This window comes from Rhinichthys klamathensis, unplaced genomic scaffold (assembly GCF_029890125.1).
Source record: "Rhinichthys klamathensis goyatoka isolate OS25496 unplaced genomic scaffold, OSU_Roscu_1.1 h1tg000010l_1, whole genome shotgun sequence".
Lineage (NCBI taxonomy): Eukaryota > Metazoa > Chordata > Actinopteri > Cypriniformes > Leuciscidae > Rhinichthys > Rhinichthys klamathensis.
Genome location: NW_026606563.1, coordinates 1,160,758 through 1,183,998, shown reverse-complemented (window position 1 = coordinate 1,183,998; position 23,241 = coordinate 1,160,758). Strand labels below are relative to the sequence as shown.

General features: G+C 43.0%; 1 protein-coding gene across 2 annotated transcripts in view; it reads left to right on the top strand.

The window, feature by feature from the left end:
* Positions 1 to 23,241, top strand: part of l1camb (L1 cell adhesion molecule, paralog b) — a 95,925-nt gene that overhangs the window by 20,682 nt on the left and 52,002 nt on the right. For both annotated transcript variants that reach the window (XM_056261332.1, XM_056261323.1), the window contains exons 2-4: positions 8,460 to 8,733; positions 15,977 to 15,991; positions 16,326 to 16,428. In XM_056261332.1, coding sequence (XP_056117307.1) covers positions 8,616 to 8,733; positions 15,977 to 15,991; positions 16,326 to 16,428 — 236 coding nt within the window. In that variant the 5' untranslated portion in view covers positions 8,460 to 8,615. The remainder of the gene's footprint in view (positions 1 to 8,459; positions 8,734 to 15,976; positions 15,992 to 16,325; positions 16,429 to 23,241) is intronic.

Sequence of the window (23,241 nt, the reverse complement as noted above, 5' to 3'; positions counted from 1 at the left end):
CAGTTATCCCATGAAAGTCGCATCTCTTTTAGTCTGGTGTCCAGCTTGTTGAAAATGTCACTGCAAGTCCCCTCCAACACTGAGCAGAAGAGCATTTCCTCATGCAGTTTTCCATCAAATGTGTATCTGATGAATGCCAGCAACTGAGAAGAATTAGACACATATGTAGATTCGTCGACCTGTAATGCATATTTCTTTCCATTTAACCTATTAATCAATTGACTCTTAATGTCTTTTGAAATATCATGAATACGGTGAGCTATCGTGTCATTCGACAGACAATGGGACAGTCATAAGCTCACTTGCAATTTTCTCGCCATGCATGGCCCGACACATAGCCACAGCTGCGGGCTTTATCAAGGTTTCCCTGATCGTGAGTGGATTTTTGGACTGTGCTATCAGGTATGCCACCTCAAGATGCCTTCAGAGCATTAGCAGTAATTTGGGTTTGTTGCAGAGATGGGGGACTCGAGTCACATGACTTGACTCGAGTCAGACTCGAGTCGCAAATTTAAGGACTTGAGACTTGCTTGACTAAATTAAGAAAATGACTCGACTTGACTTTGACTTGAGATCCAATGACTTGAGACTTGACTTGACTTGAACTGTATGACTCGAGAATGACTTGATATACATTTTTATATAAATCATCGCAACATCCATTGATAAACAAAATGAAAGCAACGGAACCATTGACGTCATCAGATTCTGCGCGATTGCGTGACGCTGCACAAGCCCAGAAAAAGCCTACATCGCGGTCAGCGCGCTAAATACAAAAACATCTCCCTGCATCGTATCTTTTTGGATATAAACACTAGAAAATGACCATATTCATGCAAGAAGATTTGTTGTACGCACAATAACTGGCAAGGGATATCGGACGACCATCACAACCTCGAACAGTCGAACTTCATTCACCACGTCTAAAAGTAAGCTATGGCTTGTTTAACCTGTTTGTTAGTTAATTTGACTATCTTTAAATCTAGAGAGAATAATATTGGTCAAAACAGCATGCCTCTTTATACACAATTATGTTTTCAAATGTAGCTTAATGTTGTCAATATTCAAATGATAATTAATGATGGTATATGTTTTGTATAACATTTGCCACATTTCTTTTTAAATCATGCTTTAAAGCCAAAAATGTTGTTCTTTCCAATGACGAAAAACAATATAGAAAACTGTTAGTTTTGTCGTTTATGTTTCTCTTAATGTTATCAGAGGGTTGGTGGCAAAAAATGCCAGCAGAATTAATATGCACCCAAAATTCAAAATGTGGTGGAAAAATGGCCCTAGTATGAGTTATTTTCATAATTATATATAAGTTCAGTAAACAAAGAGTGAATATTGTGATGTGACATTTTAGACATAATATTCTAAATATTTTCTGTTTTTGCTCTATTTCTCCAATGACAATAGTTCCAAACAAGCCACAGAAAGAGTTATGCGTATTTGTGATTCAGTGACCTAGTTGCTTAGTTCCAGAACGAATCTGTCATTTTGAACAAATCAGTTGAGTTGACTGCTTCTATGACTCGTACATTAAGACGGTGATTTGGCGCCACCTATTGGCGGTTTTAACTTCATAATAGGCTAAATGCCAACGGCTGTTATAACTTATATAAAGCGGATGCCAGTTTGAAGAATGCCATTTGGTGGCATAGGAACCATTATACTTGAATTGTGAATTGTTTAATACCTTTTAATGGTCTTCTGCAATGTTTGAGGCATATTTATTTTTTCATGCTTTAATGTTGGCCTAATTTCAGTTACATTTACATTTTAGGCTATGCCTATGTAGTTTGAAATTTTATTTATTTTTTATTTTTTAGATTTTTATTGTAGTAACCACTTAAAACTTAAAAAAACATGTTGCAAATAAAACCATAGTCCACAACTTATGTAGTTTTAACTTATTTTAATATATAAATTCAGTGAAATCATCAAACGTTTGTATGACTTGCCAGTGACTTGTGACCCAAGCTACGACTTGACTTGACTTGCTTGACATAAGGCAGTGACTTGACTTGACTTGCTTGCTTTTATAAAAAATTGACTTGGACTTGCTTGAGACTCGAAGGTTAAGACTTGAGACTTGCTTGTGACTTGCACATGTGTGACTTACTCCCACCTCTGGTTTGTTGTGCAAGTGTGCGTCTTTGAAAATGTAATTCCTTCTCTTTTCTGCGAAAAAAGTCTATAGGGTTTTCAACACAAGCAGGGTGTCTTGTCTCCAAATGTCTCTGCATTTTTCCAGGCTTCATACTTTCATGGGCAGGCACTTCTGAACAAATTACACACTGAGGATGGTCCACGTTGATGACAGTAGAGCAAGTGAATCCATACTTCATGAATTCCTCTTGATATTTCCGACGTTTCATACATTGGTCAGAAGGGGTCTTGCTCTTGTGTTTAGTAGAGGCACACGGTTCAGATGATTCAGGCAGACTGTCCACAATTTCCTCAACATTTTTAACCTTGCGAATGACATATTTATCCATTCTTGCAGTTGCAGGTTCCACGTGCAGTATTGATAACTAGCGATCAGTCGCCGCAGGGTGACGTCATAACTTAGACGAGTCACGAAATATTATTAAACTTTTTTTTAAAACCTTCTAATCACTTCTGTCTTTAGAAATCAGAAAAATATTTAGTTGTAATCTTAATTTTTTAGTATTGAAAAATATTTTTTGTAATCAGAAAATACAGAAATTTTTCAAACCAACTCGTAACCTCTTGAAACCCCAGTTTGAGAACTGCTCTGGAAGATGGCAGGACTAGAAGCAACTCCAAAGGGTAAAACACAGTAAGTAAACAGCCCCTTGTGGATATTCACTGTGACATATTTCTTGGACTCCGCATATAATGCAATCTGGTGGTAAGCATGGCTCATATCCAGTATGGTAAACTTTTGCCCACCTGACAATGTTGCAAACAAATCGTCTATTCGAGGGTTGGGATACTGTTCCAACTTTGAAACTCGATTTACTGTTAACTTGTAATCACCACATAGTCGTACAGTATTATCCGACTTTAAAAGCGGCACTACAGGTGCAGCCCATTCAGAGTGTTTAACAGGTTCTATGATGATCAGCTTCTACGTTCGTCTTCCTTGCATAGGGAACAGGTCTGGCTTTGAAAAATCTGGGTATTGCCTCCTTGTCCACATCTGTAACCAGGTCTGCTTTGACTTTCTTCTTGCTTTACTGACTGTTCCTACCATGTTGGCCATCTTCTTTTCCAAAGCTCCAACTTGTATGTATTAAACTTCCTCACCTTCAAAAACATTTTCTTTTCTTGCTGTCATCCTCGTCGCCAAAATGTAATAACTTGCAGAAGACAAATCCATTCAAGAAAGTTAATTTACTCAGGGAACATCAAAAGCCAGCAGTACACTTGATAACAGCCCAGGTGGAATCCATGTATACCTCACAGGTTCTTCTTTTCTACTCTTAAGCCAAAGTCGAACAGCATTAGATTGCCCCCTACAGGTCAATCCACAAAAGCACACTCTACAACACTTTAATATACAAACATTAAAAGAAATACATCAACCATATAACATTCTATACACACACTATCCAGTGTGTATAGAATGTTAAATGTCTATCTTGTCTATCCAGTAAACACAGCAACCACGCGTGTTACCTCACACCACTGCACCCGTTGTGAACACTGCAGACTGACAGCCGGACCACCATACACACACACACACACACACACACACACACACACATAGGACTCTGGCTAATGCTGGCACCCCAATTCTGAAGGGAAAAGAAAACAATGTGGGAAACAAGCAAACACACATACACACTTTCTAAATAATAATAATGAACGCTCATCACATGCTGCCAGAAGGAATTAGTTAATCAAACAATAATGGAGGACGCTCACTGGCCATTACCAGTCACCAGCACCCCAACATCACTTTAAAGCGTCGCCCCAGGCTTACATTACAAAAGAAACATTCATTAAAACACATCAAAAAACATTCAGAAAAGAAGAAATAATAAAAAAACAAAAATAGCAAACACAAAGAAATCCACCATAATAGTGACAAACAAATAGCTATTCGCCACCGTTACCCACCTCAAGTACCAATCTACCTGAAACCACTAAATTTAAATGTGTCACCTCAGGCTGCAAACGCGCTATCGTTCCGAAGATTGGTTGAAGAGAACAGCACACAAAGGGAAACGATCTATTCCGCCCAGAAGCCTTCCAATACAGCCAGTTAATGACTCATTCAGGTAGTAGCAATTCATTCAACCTAAAACCCTCGCATAAAGTCTCACAGTGCTCCACAAAGACTTTTATATCCGCAAATGTGACCGGTCTTCGTTTAGCTCTGCGTTGTGTTGGTAGATGAACAAGACCGGGCTACAGAAATTACTCAAGCCAGATTTTATTCTGCATGAATAAAAAGACAACTGAATCAAAACAAGCTTGAATCTGTGGCCTTCTCTTGCTATTGTAACATCAGCCTCTCTTCAGTCGCGCTTACCGCAAACTGCAACACATTTTGCAGTTTTCATGTTTCACATATCAAAATCAATAGTTTGCTGTCCCAAATATATCTAAAGAAATCGGAAGACGTGCTTTCAAATTCAAAGCCCCTTCTGATTGGAACAGCTTACCTTGTTCCTTAAGGTCCATCTCTTTCTTTTCACTCTTTAAGTCAGCCCTTTTAACTTACTTGCAATTCTGTGATCAATGTAAATGTTTCCCTGGTGTTTGACCTGTGCGTATTTATGTGTTTAGGTATGTATTTTTGTATTCGTATGTATATATGTAGGTTATATATTTGCTTGGTTTGGTGGCTTCGTCAAATATGGTTCTCTCCTGTAATATTATATATTTTTTAATATTACCTTAATATCATACTATATTGTTTATGTGAATACGCTTTGGACAGAGGTCGGACAGGTTGGGGTGGTTGGTTGTGAGGAAGAGCTTTAGTATGTATGAGCGTCTAAGTTTTTGGTGATATCTTGAGGACCCCCTCGAAAACGAGATGTTCCATCTCAAGGGGTTATCCTCAAATAAAATGAAATGAAATGGTGTTCCAACACATTTCATCCAAAATAAATAAATAAATAAAGCATTTTACATATATTCAAAACAATATTAACAGACGCATGATTGAGAACATACCTGCATGAATAAAAAGACAACTGAATCAAAACAAGCTTGAGTCTGTGGCCTTCTCTCGCTTATAACATCAGCCTCTCAGTGAAAGGCATCATTTTAGCCACTGAGCTTGCACAATTAATGCTTAATGAACTCTCTTCAAAAATACATGCTTCACACAAACTTCATACAAGTTTGAATAAGATTAAAGTGCATTAAAGAACAAAATTACATGTTTTATTAAAATAAACAAAACTTATATCAAACTTTTTAGACGGAGCTTCAACACAAATCACCTCTCTTGAGTCGCGGTGTGAAAACAGGGCAGGTGTCTTGGTGAGAGATCAGTGTTAGCTTATATATATATCCACGTTAGCCGACGATAGCCTATGTATAACACTATGCTCAGATCACAATATTGTACAGATTATTATCATGTATCAGGCCAGGGTTAGTATTTAGACCCTTACCTGCATGTGTTGTGTTTGTCAGCCATTAGGAGACCGTTTCCAGAGGAAGAGGGACTTTATAAAGGCTTTGAATGGACCCATTTTGCTGACAATGAATACAAAAGTAATCACAATCACAACTGTCTTACTGTATAAAAACTTAATATGGAAACAGCCAACACAAACATTAAAGTGGTTTTGTACAGATTGAAAATGAATTATAGAACATAATATATTATTTTTATAATAATAATACGTTTCGGCTGCAGACTAATAACAAACACATAAATGCATTACATTACAAGTTTATGTAGGATATGTTCATGAATTAAATTAAGACAAGGCACATTTTGTAAAACAGATGTACAATAAGAGATCTCTGACAGATCCATGACCGTCATGTTTCCCACCGGTGGCAGAACCACACGCTGACGACGGACCAGGTGACCCGATGAAGGAGCTGTCTGCACCGAAGGAACCGCACCAGCCCGGAGTCTCTCTTGGCTCTTTCTTTGGCATCCCATGTTAAACTTCATCATATCGCTATACTGCTAGCTAGTAAGCGCAGTTAGGCTATGTGCCACTTGACGTTACACAAAACACAAACTTGTCTTAGCTAACGTTAACTACGCTTATACGTGTTACTATGTTTGCAAACAGTAATGTTAACATTAGGGACATAATGTTATTAGACCCAGCATAATTAGCCAACGTACTGACCTTCTCCATCAGGGTCCACTCCAGACGGCTGAGTTTCTTCTCCATTATCAACCCTGCAACAGGGGCTTGTTGATCAGCTGCCCGACAGTTCATATCTTAGGTACGTTCCAGCGGGTGGGGCAGTCGGAGATGAGCTGGACTGGTTTGAGACCAAGGAGCTTCTGCTTGGACTCCAGGAGGTAGCTGTCTGTAGGCGAGTGCTTGAAATGCTGAGCGGCAGCCTTCAGGCGACTGACTGTTGTTGCAACGGGACGCTCTCCAAGCCCCTTTTTGCTGCCAGGTTAATTGTGTGAGCCATGCACGGTATATCCGTGATCCCCAAGTACCTCTCTACAGCATTGACATAGTTGGTCGCATTGTCTGTTGTGATGGCAAGCACAGACTCCCGCTCCACGCGTGGTACTCTCGTAGAATACTGTCGATGCATGTGGAAACATTCGCTGCTGTGTGAGCGGTTTGAAGCTCAAACGTGTCCAGGACGACATTTCTCATCTCCCAGTCCTCGTCGATGAAATGGGCTGTGACCGTAACATAGGACTCAGTAGCCAAACAACTCCACCCATCAGTGGTCAGTGCAAGTTTTTCTCCACGCAGCGTTTCCCTTATGCCATCTTTGGTTGTGTCGTACAGCTTCGTTATTTTACCATTCATGGTCCTGTAGCAGGGGATTTTGAATCTTGGCTCTAGCTCGTGGACGAAAGCTTGAATCCCGCTCCCATATTTCACCATACTGGGCATTATATTTTTGCAAACGAACCGTGTCAGCAAATCTGTCGCTCTATTTTGAAGGGCATAGGGGAGGCCTTGTGAAGGAGATAGCATGGAGTCGATTCTGGCCTGCCTCACCCCTGATCCCTCAACCTCCTACTCTTCCAGCTTGCCGGGATGTAGTGTTGACAGGTTGGCTCTCATGTTGCTGGTTGTCGCGTGGTATGTGAGTTTGGTTCTACATATTTTACACATCACTTTATCCTTACTCGTGATTTTTCCCTGTTTCTTTGGGAACCCAAAGTAGCGCCACACGTTGCTTTTCAAATTGTTCGCGATTCACAAATTCACCTGGCGTGAAAAAGCCTCGGACCCTAAATTGAAAAAAATAAAACGTTTACAAGCAAAAATATTTACAAAAAATAATGTCCATAACAGGTTACAATATTAAAGGCTGCCTAATATTCGTTCGAATATCATTCTTTTTTTAAATATTCGAATTATATTAGAATAACGAAGTTCGGAGTCAAAGCCCTAATATATATATATATATATACATATACAGATTAGAAAAAAACACTTGCAAATCTTATTGCTACATGGTCCAGTCTGTCCATTTCTTTTAGAGCAATCAAGCACAGGTGCATTAATGCTGATGTTAGAAGCCGTGGGTTGAGTATCTGATTGTAGATGAGCATGTTTTTACATCCTGTAGGATCTTTGTCACTTGAAACACAAAGCTGATTATACTGTGTGTGTGTATGTGTGTGTCTGAGAGATATTCAGACCCATATTCAGTAATAATTCAGTTACACATTATGTTGATGGTCCACTTTAGACATTCTACTAGCTATAAATAATTTTGCAACTACATGTAAACTAACTCTCATTAGAGTATTAGTAGGCTGTTCGATTAGAGTTCGGGTTAGTAGAATGTCTAAAGTGCACCATCGAAATAAAGTGTTATCAATAATTCCTTTAAAGTGATGTGTGTAGCCAAGTATGCTGTCCTATACTCAAAATCTGTTCTCGGCATTTCACTCCAAGTGCACACACACAGCAGTGAGTACTGAACACACACTCGGAGCAGTGGGCAGCCATTTTTTGCTTGCTCCGGGGAGCGATTGGTGGTTAGTGCCTTGCTCGAGGGCACCTCAGTTGTGGGTATTGAGGGTGGAAGAGTGCTGTTCATTCACTCCCCCCACCTACATTTCCTGCAGGTACTGAGACTCGAACCCACGACCTTCGGTTTAGCCTAAAAGTCTGACTCTCTAACCATTAGGCCACAACTGCCCCTTCTGCTGTTCATGTGTGTTTTTGTTCTGTAATCGGTTCTTTTTGTTCTTTTTATTTGCTGTTTTTATTCCTCTATTGTCCATTCTGTAACTGATGGGTTAGGGTTGATTTTCTGTCTCATCCCTCTGCTCCTCCTTGTGTTTGTGTCTACAGTCCTCCCTTCATCCATCTGTCATCTCAGAACAGAAGAAGTGTGCAGAGTCAGACGTGACCCTCATCTCCAGCCTTCTCTCAGTCTGTGTGTTGCTCTGGTGGAGAGTGTCGGGACCCAAGTGTGTTTTCATGCATTGGCTGCTGGTTTGATGCACGATGCCTCCCGCACAGCGTCAGCCGGCAGGAAGAGGGCGAAACAGGACACATCTTCATCTGCTGCTCTTCTTACTCAGTGTGCTACAAACACGTGGATACATTCAGATCCCTCCGGATTGTAAGTACCTTCCCATCTGGACTTTAAACCTCATTCAGAAAGACTAACAAAATGTGCGGTTACTTTGTCGAACTTTTAGCAGTTATTCCTCTAATAGCGATAAGGCGTCTCTGGACCAAAAAGCTGCGCTTAAACACAAAGCACAGACTACAGCCGACTGCAAACTAGCATGTGCACTCTGCGCCTGCATGTAGGAATTAACTGTCTATATCAGCAGGAATCAATAGTCTATTTTCTGAGATGTACGCAGATGTACAAAACGTAAACAAAGCAGCGCTTGCTTACCATTTTGAATATCAGTTATGTTGATAACTTTCTTCATTCTAAGCAAGCTAGTGTTGTTATGAAAATGTTCACGTTTGGAAAGCTCAAGTTGGATAACATAACATTAGATTAGTTGTTCTCTTTCATCACTCTCGCTTTCATTCTTGTGCACTGACTCTTTCGCTAAACTGAACATCCAATCAGAGTTCACACTCTCACCAACGGCCCCCGATGCCGGTTCATAATGATGAATAGGGCAAACTGCCACCAAAGTGAGCCCAACGAGAGCCAACGTGTGGAACACACCGCAAAAACTAGTCCGACAGATGCTCGCCGATGGCCCAACGGCTGACCATCGGCTTGGTGTGTCCCGGCCTTAAACAAAATCATGATTCATCAAGAACTTTTATACTAAAATGTATTTTAAAATTACGACAAAATGTAGGAATGACTGAAACCACACATATACAAAAACACACTCTGGGTGGCCTTATAGATGTGTAAAATTGTAACAGGTGCAAGACAACACCAGGATATTAGATTCAAGGATATTAGATTCAAGACAAGAGAGAGCAGGATCCAATTGCAGGTGATTTATTAAAAATAACCCACATAACAACATTGTGACGTCCCAGATCCGGCCCACATCTGGCACATGTGGAAAGATGATCTGGCCCACACGCAGCGTGGAATGACGGCCCTTGGGTGGCTCACTCCTGTTTGCCAGATCTGGGCCACAAGCAGGCCATAGCAATGCCACATGTCAGCCAAGTGCAAAGAAATAAACCAGAACTGGACCTTATCTGAGCCACAAAATCTGTGTTTATTAAATATGGAGTCATCTCAGCCTTAATAAGCCAGAATCACTAAAGGAAAGAAGAGAACAGAAAAAGAGACGAGCATAAATGTACTCGGTTACTAACGTAACCTCGGTTCCCTGAGAGTAAGGGAACGAGTTGCGTAGCTAAAACGCAGTGGGGAAACTCCTTTTCCTCGAAATATTAAAACAATAATTTAAAACGCAGTGCAGCTGCACAGCGAACACAGCAGAGCATCTAGCTTGTTCATTGGCTGTGCTGCGGCAACTGCACATCCAATGGCTGAGTGCCTCAGACGCGCGACCCAATCAACTGACTTGGCGCTGAGTACGTCTGAGCGCGCCTAAATGGGCATGGCCTAAGCCTATAAAGATCGCTCATTTCGGCCAATATATCAGGTTTAAATCGACTGAAGCGACACATCCTGACAGATTGCAATAGTGCGGCAGACTACGCAATACTCGTTCCCTTACTCTCAGGGAACCGAGGTTAGATTAGTAACCGAGTACGTTCCCTTTCGAGAACGGTAACTTCGTATTGTGTAGCTAATACGCAGTGGGGACGCAATGTAAAACGCAACACATTAGCAACTGGCTGAATAACTGGAGCCTAGGAACACCCCGAGGCTCAACAGAACAAGCCATAATCAGTCTCCCAGTAAGTGACACTAACCAGACAGATTAGGGTTTCATGAATAAAAACTGGGGCTCATATCCGTCCTAGGACTACTTGGGCTTATGGACATTAACATGCTAGTCAGATAAAAACCAGACACCGTTGGGTTAAATATCATGAGAGGACCCTGGCCTGCAGAAAAGGTACCTCCAGATTATAAAATCTGACAATGTGGACGGCGAGGACCAGCCGGCCGCTGCACAAATGTCTTGAATTGCCACACCACTGGACCAAGCCCACGAAGAAGCCATGCTTCTCGTGGAATGGGCTTTAGCGCCTATGGGACAACCTGGCCCACAGAGGCGTATGCCAGCGAGATGGCGTCCACTATCCATCTGAATGGAACCCTTTGGTGCGGCCGCCGAAATAAACAAAGAAATGTTCTGATTGCCTAAACGGCGCAAAACGCTCTAAGTATATTTTTAGAGCCCTAACGGGACAAAGTAGATTAGCCTCCCATCATTCTCCGAGGGTGGAAGTGCAAATAATGTAATAACCTGAGCTCTGAACGGGGTTGAGAGCACCTTAGGTACATAACCGTGCATTGGCTTGAGAATGACTCTGGAGCCATTTATCCCAAATTCCAGGCAGGAGGGGCTCACAGAGAGCGCCTACAAATCCTCCACTCGCTTGACTGATGCCAAAGGCAGCAGCGGAGCAGTCTTCAGCGAAAGTGGTTTGAGATCAACCAAATGTAGTGGTTCGAACGGGGGCCCCTTCAGGGCCCCAAGGACCATGGAAAGGTCCCACGCCGGTATAATGGGAGGCCTTAGGGGTTCAACCTCCTGGCTCCTTTGAGAAAACGAACGTTAAGGTCATTTATCCCCAGCGACTGACCAGCCACAGGAGCATGGTGAGCTGCCATGGCTGCCACATACACTTTGAGTGTGGATGAGGAGCGACCCGCATCCAAAAGCTCTTGTAAGAAGAGCACCAGCCAGCGAATACTGACCACTTCAGAGCATAGAGGTGTCCTGTAGACGGTGCTCTAGCCTCAGTGATGGTATTTAAGCCTTTTTCTGGGAGGTCCCCGGATACCCATTCAGGGGCCATACATGGAGGGCCCATAAGTCTGTGTGAGGGTGCCAGATTGTCCCGTTCGCCTGTGTGAGGAGGTCCTTGGCACTGGCCAGGGAACAGTGTCCATCCGTGCCAGCTCTGGAAACCACGCTTGGGTTTTCCAGAGGGGGGCTACTAGGAGGACTGAGCCTCCGCTCTCCTTAATCCGTCTGATGACCTGAGGGATCATAGAGACCAGCGGGAATGCATACAGCGGACGTCTGGGCCATGGGTGGGCCAGCGCGTCCCTGTTCTTTGAAAAGAACGTTGCACAGTGAGCGTTGTTCCTTGAGGCGAAGAGGTCGACCTCTGCCCTGCCGAACACATATTAGACTAACCGTCTGTGAGTTGAGAGACCACTCGCCTGGGGGAGTGTTGTCTCGAGACAGCATGTCCGCGCCCACATTTTGGACTCCTGGGAAATGCGCAGCTCTCAGGGAGCGCAGGTTGGCATGCGACCAAAGGAGGAGCTTTCTAGCCATGAAATACAGGCTGCCTGATCTGAGGCCACCCTGGCGATTTATAAAGGATACCACCGACATGTTGTTCATGCGGATCAAGATGTAGTGTCCCCTGAGGTCTGGCAGAAATGCATTCAGGGCTGACCAAACTGCTCTCATTTCCAGGCAGTTGATATGTAAGCTCTTTTCCTGGCTCAGCCAGAAGCCGGAGACAGGCTTGCCCTCGTGCAGCGCTCCCCAACCTTGGTTGGAGGCGTCTGTGAAAAATACTTTCCACCTGGAGGCCACACCCATAATTGCGTCCTGAGTATATAATGGCTGAGTATCATGGATCTGTGTGTCAATAATTCGGTCCTCGACTGAGACATAACGAGCCAATCGTCGAGATAATTCAGCGCGCGCACTCCTCGTTACCTCAGGGGAGAAAGCGCTGCGTCCATGCACTTCGTAAATGTACGGGGTGCCAGGGACAGACCGAATGGTAGGACTGTGTATTGATAAGCTCGCCCTTCGAAGGCGAATCTCAAGAATGGCCTGTGGCTGGGCGTTATTGCTGGGCGAGTGCCCCTCAGGAAGTTTCAGAGGCTTCTCGGTCTCATGGCCGCCGCATTGTCACTTGAGCCACGCTGCTTCTCACTGAGGTCTCGACGACCGTCTGAGAACGTGTGGGTCTGCGAGCGAATTGGAACGAGTAGCCTCACTTTATAATGTCCATAACCCAGTTGATACATCGGGGATGGCCTGCCAGGCCTGGGCCCTCATGGCTAGGGTTTGAACATATATTGGGGCTGGGTCGCCTAGCATAGGGGGACCTAATACCCCTGTGTTGTGTTTTGTGCACATGTTCTCTTTTGGGTTGTTTTGACAAACCTGACGGAGAGATAGAGTGTTAACTGGGGAGGGGTCGCCTAATGAATGGGGACCGATTATCCTGGTGTTGTGTGTTTGAAACACTCTTTTTGTCCTTATTTTCAGAGGAGCGTGTCTTATGACGGGCCTGGACTGGTTTGTGAACACTCATGTCTCGCTCTATCAGAGCTGCCGTTGAAGCAGTGACTATCTGTCGTGGCGCATGCTTCGGAGCGGGCGCGCTGACTGCAGTGATAATATGCGGTATCAGTGGCGCGTGCTTTGTAACGGGCTTGGTAACTGGTTTGAGAACATTTCCAGCCATCCATGAGCAGGGGGCTGTAGGGGAAACATTTATTTCTCGCTCTGTTTGAGCTGCTGTGAGAACAGCGTTTGTCTGCAGCGGTGCGCATTACAGAGGGCCCATTGACTGCAGCTATAGTTCGCTCTGTTTGTTTGTGTTTATCGGTTCCCTGATAAAGCAGCGTTAGTCTGCAGGGGGTGCATGCTTATAACGGGCCCTTGCTGCAGTTAAAGCACCACAGATACCTGAGCTAAGAAGGAACTGTGAGGGATGAGCGAGCTCTCTTTGAAGGTGTTGAATATCAACGGAGAAAATACTTTCCCTGGAGAAAGTGAGTCACGCGGGAGCGGCGGCGTGGACTCACTCGTTTCTGACGCTCATTGTTTGTCTGAATCATGCGGAGGACGCATGCAGCACAGCCAATGAGCGAGCTAGACGCTCTGCTGTGTTTGCTGTGTAGCTGCACTGCGTTTTAAATTATTGCTTCAATATTTCGAGGAAACTAATTTAGAGCCTAATCTCTGAGTTAGGTGTACTTTATTGATTAGAACAGTACTGTCCTTGCATAACATAATATTTTTTAGTATTTTCAATGTAATCAATGGATTTCTTAAAGTTGGTCTGAAACCAAAAGTTAGATATTTTTTTTATTTAGACACATAGACATCAAGAATCAGCCTGTGAATCTCAACAATGATGACAATTATAAAGCATATCGCAGTGCATTCTGGGTGCTACCAATCCAAACTCATTCATGGCTCCCATCATGCATTGCTGCATGAATAAATAATGAGGTTAATTTTCTTATTCATTTTATATATTCTTACTATTTTATTTCTGCTGTTTTTATGTGACTTTTTAGTCACTTGTTTTCTAATGGTCAGAGTTGATCTGTTTATCTGAATATGCTGTTTGTCACCATTGCTGAGATTCGTACGCTGATTCTTGATGTCTGTGTGTGCCTAAATGAACGATTATATTTTCAGAACAACTTAAGAAACATTGGAAATGCTACAATTATTATGATTATACAAAGCCAGTGCTGCTATAATCAATAAAGTAAATCTAACTCAGAGATTAGGCTCTAAATGAGTTCAGTGATTCAGGTCAAAAAAATTTTATGTTCAGATACAACCAACACCACCAGATCACATTTTCTCTTTGATCATCTGGCTGTTATAACTCAGTCAAACTAAATCTGAAGTTAAAACGGGCGGCAGTGGCTCATTGGTTCATGTAGGTTGTCAACAAACCGGAAGGTTGGTGGTTCTATCCCCGGTTCCACCTGACCAAGTGTCGAGGTGTCCATGAGCATGGCTGACACCGCCGTCAGTGAATGAATGGGTGAATGTGAGGCAATATGTAAAGCGCTTTGGTAGCCATGGGTCTGTTGAAAGCGCTATATAAATATAGTCCATTTACCATTTTACCATTTAACTAAAGCAAGCACGGATCACCATAATGGTGACTTAAATTTGTGATTTTCTACTTCAGTGATTCTGCTTGTTATCAATCAGGTGTCTTCAATAATGCTCAATCATCACTCAATTAATCACTTAATAATCTCATTAAATTCAACACTGCTTCATTGTTACTTATAACACTCTGAGTGTGGACTCATATAAACACTGAGCGGTGTTAATTTAACACTGGGGATTTTGCTGTGCAGTATTCAGAATGCACCCTAGGGGGGTTGCGTCCAATTATAGATTTACTTCAGCTGAATCGTTCTCCGCGGAGATTCAGATTTAAAATATTGATGATCCCTTTTATCATGAGTCAAATCAAATCCAAGGATTGGTTTGTCATGAACAATTTAAATGACGCATACTTTCATATCTCCATCCTTCCTCAACACAGGAAAATCTTGAGATTTGCTTTCGGCGTGAAGCGTTTCAGTATTGGGTTTTTCTGCATGGCCCAGCATTATTCCCTTGCACTTTTACAAAGTGGATGGATGCAGCTCTGGCTCTTCTCAGACTCGTCAGAGCTCAAAACTTCCTCATTAAAAGGAAGTATGAGCTGCAGGATGGTAGTGAACCCAGAAGAGAAGACAGACATAGCACTGAAGAGTTGAGCCCTGTCCAAAGGCTCTATTCAGAAGTTACAGGCACAACTGGCAGTTAACAAAATAAAGAAATACAATCATGTAAATCTAAAATGGCCAGCACAAAAAGGCAGGCAGATATTAAAAAAAAAAGATAAAACCACAAAGGGTAAAAGCACAAACTAAATCCAAAAGGAAAATCCACAAACACTGACACAAGCACTCTTCCTCAGGCAGCGGGATTACAACATACAAACGCCAAATGAAGAAACAGTGAAACTTGACAACTAAAATACAAAGACACAGGTGCAACAGATGACCTCATTATGGCGGAAAACTAACAAAATACAGGTGTCAAAACATAAAACAACAATGCCAGAAACAGCTTTTCTTGAAACCAAGCTACCAAAACAACTCGTTTTGTACTCTCTCCTCTTTATTATGTATAATAGAAATGTTTCCACCAATTGTGGTGAGCTGCCAAAAAGTCGCAACAAATCATGATAAAAAATTGTTAAGTTATTTCGATGGTTTATCTTATGTTCTGCTGAACTCATTCTGTCTAATGAGAACAAAAATGCCTGAGACACATGGACTGAATCATTTGAGCTTTTGATTTTACATAAATCTGTTTCTCTGTAGGACGCTGTCTCATATCGATAGAAATGCCTCACAGTCTAAGGGCTCGTGCATGACTCTCTCTAACCCTGTTCTCGCTCTCTCTCTCTCTCTCTGCAACCCCTGCTTCCTTCTGCGGCTCTTTTAGACACATATAGAAACCGTAAGTACATCGACTTCCTCTTTATGCATGCTCCTTTATTTCTGGCTCTGTGTCTCTGTGTATGAGTGCCTCTGCTGAGTCTTTACATTATAACTTCTACAAAATTATTTTTCCTGTGCTATGAGACAATATGTTATTTTGAGTAATCAAACTGACAAACAAGTGATCACCATTTTTTATTCAAATGTTTTTAGCTGTTAGAAACAATGGGCACAATGAGAAAATACCAGTTTTACAGTATTTAAGTAACAATTGCTCTCACAGCCATCTGGTGTGAAATAAACCTTTACTCAAAACATTGATATGCTTTCTGTTACAACAATGATTCCCCCAGTCAAAGAAGCTCCAACGATCACGACTCAGCCCAAGTCCCACACCGCTTTCTCTTTGGATGATGTCAATCTGGCCTGTGAGGCAACTGGAAACCCGACGCCCAGGTAAGTGTAAGCTAGCTTAGAACCCACATAGCAACATTTTGACGTCCCAGATCCGGCCCACATTTGGCACATGTGGAAAGATGATCTGGTCCACATGCAGCGTGGAATGACGGCCCTTGGGTGGCTCACTCCTGTTTGCCAGATCTGGGCCACAAGCAGGCCATAGCAATGCCACATGTCAGCCAAGAGCAAAGAAATAAACCAGAACTGGACCTTATCTGAGCCACAAAATCTGTGTATATTAAATATGGAGTCATCTGAGCCTTAATAAGCCTGTAAACAGGCAGAATCACTGAAGAGAACAGAAAAAGAGACGAGCAGAAACACAAGAACTACAACTGACTTCAGCCACAGCCTTAGATGAAATCAACTGAGGATAAAAGAAGACATTAAATCTCTCAAGATCTCAGCAGAGGAGGATTAAACAACTCCACAAACAGCATTACCAGAAAAGTTTACAAGTTTTTATTGAGAATTAACAGGGGTTTAACTCGAATGCGTTTCATTTGAAGTCATCATAACACTGATTAGTGTTTCCATTAGTTGGGCTCTTATCTCTTATTATATATTTAGTCTTTTTTGGCCACTGTGACACTAGGCGCATTTCCATTACAGATTTGCGCAAAACTTTTGCGTTTTTTTCTAAATATCGCTAAAAAAACTATTACGAAATGACGGCTTTTCAATTAACCGATGTTATGTATGGGATTAATATCCTGCCATAATTCAAAACTGAAAATAAAGTTCTGAAAGGTTGAAACTAAGTGTTCGAAAACTCTAAATCTTACAAAAAAAAGTTTTGCAAGATCAAAAAATAAGATTTGCAAGCTTGCAAAATGTAAAAAAAATAAAGATATTAAAGAAACATTACAGATATCTTTCAGAGTTTCAAATTTGTCAGTGTTCTCCCAGTGTATAGTTTGTTTTCCAGATTTGAAACCTTGTAAATGGTGATCTGAAAACTGGTGTGCGAATATGTGAAAAAAAGTTTGGAAACTCTGAAAACAGAGTTTTGCAGGCTTGCAAAGTGGTAAAAAAAAAAAAATCTCTGCAAACATAATTTTGTTTTTGAGTTTTCCTTCTTCCTTCTTCTCTTTTTTACGGTGTTGCGCAATCATTTTTTCAGAGTTTCTAATTTGTCACTGTTCAGTTCTCCCAGTGTATAATTTGTTTTCCAGATTTGAAACCTTGTAAATGGTGATCTGAAAACTGGTGTGCGAGTAGGTGAAAAAAAGTTTTGATACTTTGAAAACTGAGGTTTGAAAGAGCGAAACTTATTACATTACATTACATTTGCACTCCTATTGCAGACTATTTTTTTAGAGCTGAGTTTACAACACCCACTTTGCGGAGATACGCCCACACAGTTGCGAGCTTGCGACTGATTTGTGGCAGCGTTGTCATGCAGCTCTGCTCTGAAACTCAGACTGAGTGCTTTGCTGTCTGCTGACGTACAGACCAATCACAAGTCGTATTTACTGGAAAGTTGGGATTGACCGACTGCTCCGCCAATTACAATGAATATAGTATCAAAATGATTAACATGTGCAAGCACAATTATCAATGAACTTGATTAATGTTGCAGAAATGTTTCACTATCCACAACCAAAGGCCTTTCAACGTGCATGTGCAAAATTCTAAATTGAATGAATGTGTTGCAATTTGTACAAATAGAGACAAAGTTTCAAAACTTTTTTCACACATTCGCACACCAGTTTTCAGATCACCATTTACAAGGTTTCAAACCTGGAAAAAAAACTAATACACTGGGAGAACACTGACAAATTTGAAACTCTGAAAAATTGTTTGCGCAACATCGTAAAAAAAGTGTTGCAGTTCTGAAGAAGGAAAACTCAAAAACAACATAATGTTTGCAGAGATATCTTAATTTTTTTTACATTTTGCAAGCTTGCAAATCTTATTTTTCGATCTTGCAAAACTTTTTTTTGTAAGATTTTGAGTTTTCAAACACTTAGTTTCAACCTTTCAGAAATTTATTTTCAGTTTTGAATCATGGAAGGATATTAATCCCATACGTTATGCGACTAAAACGTAATTTTTCCTCCTGCGATAAGTTCCAGAAATCATGGCAACGGTCGTTGGTAGGTTTATATATATCAGAGCCACCGCACTAGACATTATTATTATTAATGGAAAGAGACTTGGCGTGTTATCCAAGCATTAATGGCAAGTAAAGACCCTTATACTGTGAACGGCTCATATGAGGAGTTTATCTGTGTTTCTCCCTCATTTCTGCTTCGAGGTCTTGATTGTGGCATTTCTTTGAAGTTTAGAATTTAGTATTCCTGTAATTATTTTTTCTTTTATGAATTTAATAAAGAACTCTGTCTCGTATTCTGTCCAAACACACCGCGCCCTCTAAGTCAGGCGACTGTTAATGCGCAAAAACTGTTTCCATTGCAATTAGGCAAAATATTCCTTATTCGAATTGCCTGAAAAATCACCTCATGCGAGCGTAAAAACATTTTTTTGCGATAAACGAGAGTTTTTGCGAAATTGACGTGTTTCCATTGTGCGCATTTTCAATTCGCGCAATTTGAAGGGTAATGAAAAAACGCGGCTAGTGTGTGTCAAACACATTTGCAGCAACAAAGAAAGCTAAAGTGAAACAAGATCAGGTGATGATGTTTATCTGTTGATGGTTTTATAATCATCATGAAACAAACTGATTCACTGACGTCTTTTAAATCTAACAATTGTGTTTTAACATTAATATAGTCACTTCACAAACCCTGTGTTACTGCAGCATGAGATCCAGCAGTATTATAACAATCAGTAAGAAGATTTTAACAAACATGAGACCCTAAGAGTTAATCTACACTGACATATTGATATCAACAAACAGCACATGAATCTCAACAATCTGTCTGTGTCAGCATTGTCACGGGACAATACAGAGGAATGGGAGGATCCAAATATAGCAATATTATAATCATGGCAATCCAATTCGTCGTCATCCATGCAAAGTTCAAAATCCAAGAAATTAGAATCATAGTCATCCATGCAAGGGTCGAAATCCATTTTAATCAGTCCAATAACAAATACACAAAATAAACAAGAAACAAAACAAGAACAGACTTGTAACAGACCTCAGAAGTGTAGCGTGACATACAACAATGACTCCGTGACATGAATTGAAACAGACAGGGTATTTATACACGGAGCGGACAGATCATCGGCCGGCCGGGACAGAGCAGATAGTCCATCGGGCGGCCACGGCGGAGACGACCCCTCGGGCGGCCATAGCGGAGACGACCCCTCGGGCGGCCATAGCGGAGACGACCCCTCGGGCGGCCACGGCGGAGACGACCCCTCGGGTGACCATAGCGGAGACGACCCCTCGGGTGACCATAGCGGAGACGACCCCTCGGATGACCACAGAACAGGAACAGGCACCCGCTCAGGAACAGACACCGGCTGCTCAGGAACAGGAACAGACAGACACCTGCTCAGGAACAGGAACAGACACCAGCTCAGGGACAGAAACCGATACAGGCTCGGCGGCGGCCATCTTGTCCGGAGACTCTGGATCGGCAGACTTGACGTGAACGGTCTCTGGATCGGCAGACGTGACGTGAACTGTCTCTGGCTGTGCAGACGTGACGTGGGCAGTCTCTGGCTGTGCAGACGTGACGTGGACAGTCTCTGGCTGTGCAGACGTGACGTGGGCAGTCTCTGGCTGTGCAGACGTGACGTGGACAGTCTCTGGCTGTGCAGACGTGACGTGGGCAGTCTCTGGCTGTGCAGACGTGACGTGGGCAGACGTGACGTGGGCAGTCTCTGGCTGTGCAGACGTGACGTGGGCAGTCTCTGGCTGTGCAGACGTGACGTGGGCAGTCTCTGGCTGTGCAGACGTAACGTGGGCAGTCTCTGGCTGTGCAGACGTGACGTGGGCAGTCTCTGGCTGTGCAGACGTGACGTGGACAGTCTCTGGCTGTGCAGACGTGACGTGGACAGTCTCTGGCTGTGCAGACGTGACGTGGGCAGTCTCTGGCTGTGCAGACGTTTGCTGGTTTGAAAATTATCTATCAGGTAGAACACAAAGCGTACAAGTAGATGGTCTCACCTCCAGCACTCTTGGTATATCCAAGGGTGTGCCCCAGGGGTCAGTGCTGGGACCACTCCTATTTATTTTATACATCAACATTCTTGATCGAAATGTCTCCAACGCAAATTTTCATTTCTATGCCGATGATACTGTGATATACTGCTCTGCTGCCACTCCAAAGCAAGCTCTTTGTCAGCTACAACTTGCTTTTGATACTGTACAATTTACCTTGTTTGACTTAAAACTTGTTTTGAATGACGACAAAACTAAACTTATGTTGTTTTCCAATGCGAAATCTAAGCTACAAAACCTTCCATCCATTACGACTTCTCAGGGCTTCGAGATTGAGACTGTATCCCAATACAAATACCTTGGTATTCTAATTGATGAGTCTCTCTCTTTTAAACCTCACATCCAGCAGTTGGTGAAAAAACTGAAGTTAAGACTGGGTTTTTATTTTAGAAACAAGTCATGTTTCTCCTTTGAGGCAAAAAGAAGGCTTGTTGCTGCCACTTTCATGTCAGTGCTTGACTACGGTGATGTTATATACATGCATGCATCCATTCAATGCTTGAAATTGTTGGATACTGTTTACCATGGAGCCCTTAGGTTCATCACAAACTTTAGAGCACTTACCCATCATTGCTCTCTGTATGATCGTGTTGGTTGGTCGGCATTGTCCACCCGTAGGCATAATCACTGGCATATTCTTATTTATAAAGGTATTCTTGGTCTGCTTCCCCCATACCTTCAATCTTATATTAAAAAGAAAGGCACAGGACGATATTGTCTTCGTTCTGAGGACTTATTGTTGTTGTCCGTCCCTCATGTCCGGACTGAAATGGGAAAAGGGTCGTTTATGTATGCGGCCCCCAGCGCATGGAATCAACTGCAAAATGTCTTAAATCTTCAGGAACCAGTTTCACTGGCTGCTTTTAAATTACTTTTAAATGATATAGAGGCTACACATACTGGCTGTAGTTGTTATGATTAATTATTTAGATGATCCTTGCTTCTATGTTTTATGTTTATGCTATATGTTATCTATGTTATTATATGTTATATATATATGTTTTTTATGTCTGCAACTTTGTTATTTGTGCTGCTGCCTGTCTTGGCCAGGACACTCTTGGAAAAGAGATTTTTAATCTCAACGAGTTTTCTTCTGGTTAAATAAAGGTATATATGAATATATATAGACGTGACGTGGACAGTCTCTGGCTGTGCTGTGCAGACGTGACGTGGGCAGTCTCTGGCTGTGCAGACGTGACTTGGGCAGTCTCTGGCTGTGCAGACGTGACATGGGCAGTCTCTGGCTGTGCAGACGTGACGTGGGCAGTCTCTGGCTGTGCTGTGCAGACGTGACGTGCACAGTCTCTGGCTGTGCTGTGCAGACGTGACGTGGGCAGTCTCTGGCTGTGCAGACGTGACTTGGGCAGTCTCTGGCTGTGCAGACGTGACGTGGGCAGTCTCTGGCTGTGCAGACGTGACGTGGGCAGTCTCTGGCTGTGCAGACGTGACGTGGACAGTCTCTGGCTGTGCAGACGTGACGTGGACAGTCTCTGGCTGTGCAGACGTGACGTGGACAGTCTCTGGCTGTGCAGACGTGACGTGGACAGTCTCTGGCTGTGCAGACGTGACGTGGACAGTGCAGACGTGACGTGAACAGTCTCTGGGTCGGCAGACGTGACCTGAACAGTCTCTGGATCGGCAGACGTGACCTGAACAGTCTCTGGATCGGCAGACGTGACCTGAACAGTCTCTGGATCGGCAGACCTACTGTGTCTCCTCCAAGCATGCAGTACTGCTACAGCATAAAAGAGGAAGACAGCCCTCCTTGCCGTGGCAGGACTGATGGTGGGTATCTCCGGGACGATCTCTGGGATGACAGCAGACTGCACGGGGACAACCACCGGAACGACAGCGGCCTGCACGGGGACGAGCTCCGGGACGACAGCGGCCTGCACGGGGACGAGCTCCGGGACGACAGCGGCCTGCACGGGGACGAGCTCCGGGATGACAGCGGGCTGCATGGGGACAACCTCCGGTACCACAGCGGCCTGTACAGAGACGACCTCCCGGACGTTAGAGAGAGGGGAAGTCTTCCTCCTCCTCCGTCGTTTCTTATGGCGAGGTGCAGGCTCTGGGCTGGACAAGGACCCGTGGCGAAGGGTGCTCTGGGCTGAGCATCACCGGCCCATGGTCGAAGAAAGACCGGAGTGGAGAGTGGGTCCAGGGATCACCTCTAGTACTTCCTCCCCTGCGGGCTCCACGAGTCCCTGAAATTCTGTCTAGACGGTTTCCTCTAAAAGACTCTCTGTCATCAATGGAAAGGGGTTTAGGGGATTTGAACGCCATGGCCTCCTCATCTTGGCGGGCCCATAAAGCAAAGCCCTGCAAAATATTCATACTACTGGATTCATTTGTTGACGGAGTCATTCTGTCACGGGACAATACAGAGGAATGAGAGGATCCAAATATAGCAATATTATAATCAGGGCAATCCAATTCGTCGTCATCCATGCAAAGGTCAAAATCCAAGTAATCAGAATCATAGTCATCCATGCAAGGGTCGAAATCCATTTTAATCAGTCCAATAACAAATACACAAAATAAACAAGAAACAAAACAAGAACAGACTTGTAACAGACCTCAGAAGTGTAGCGTGACATACGACAATGACTGGACTGAACTGAAACAGACAGGGTATTTATACACAGACACTAACAATGTGATAAGGAACA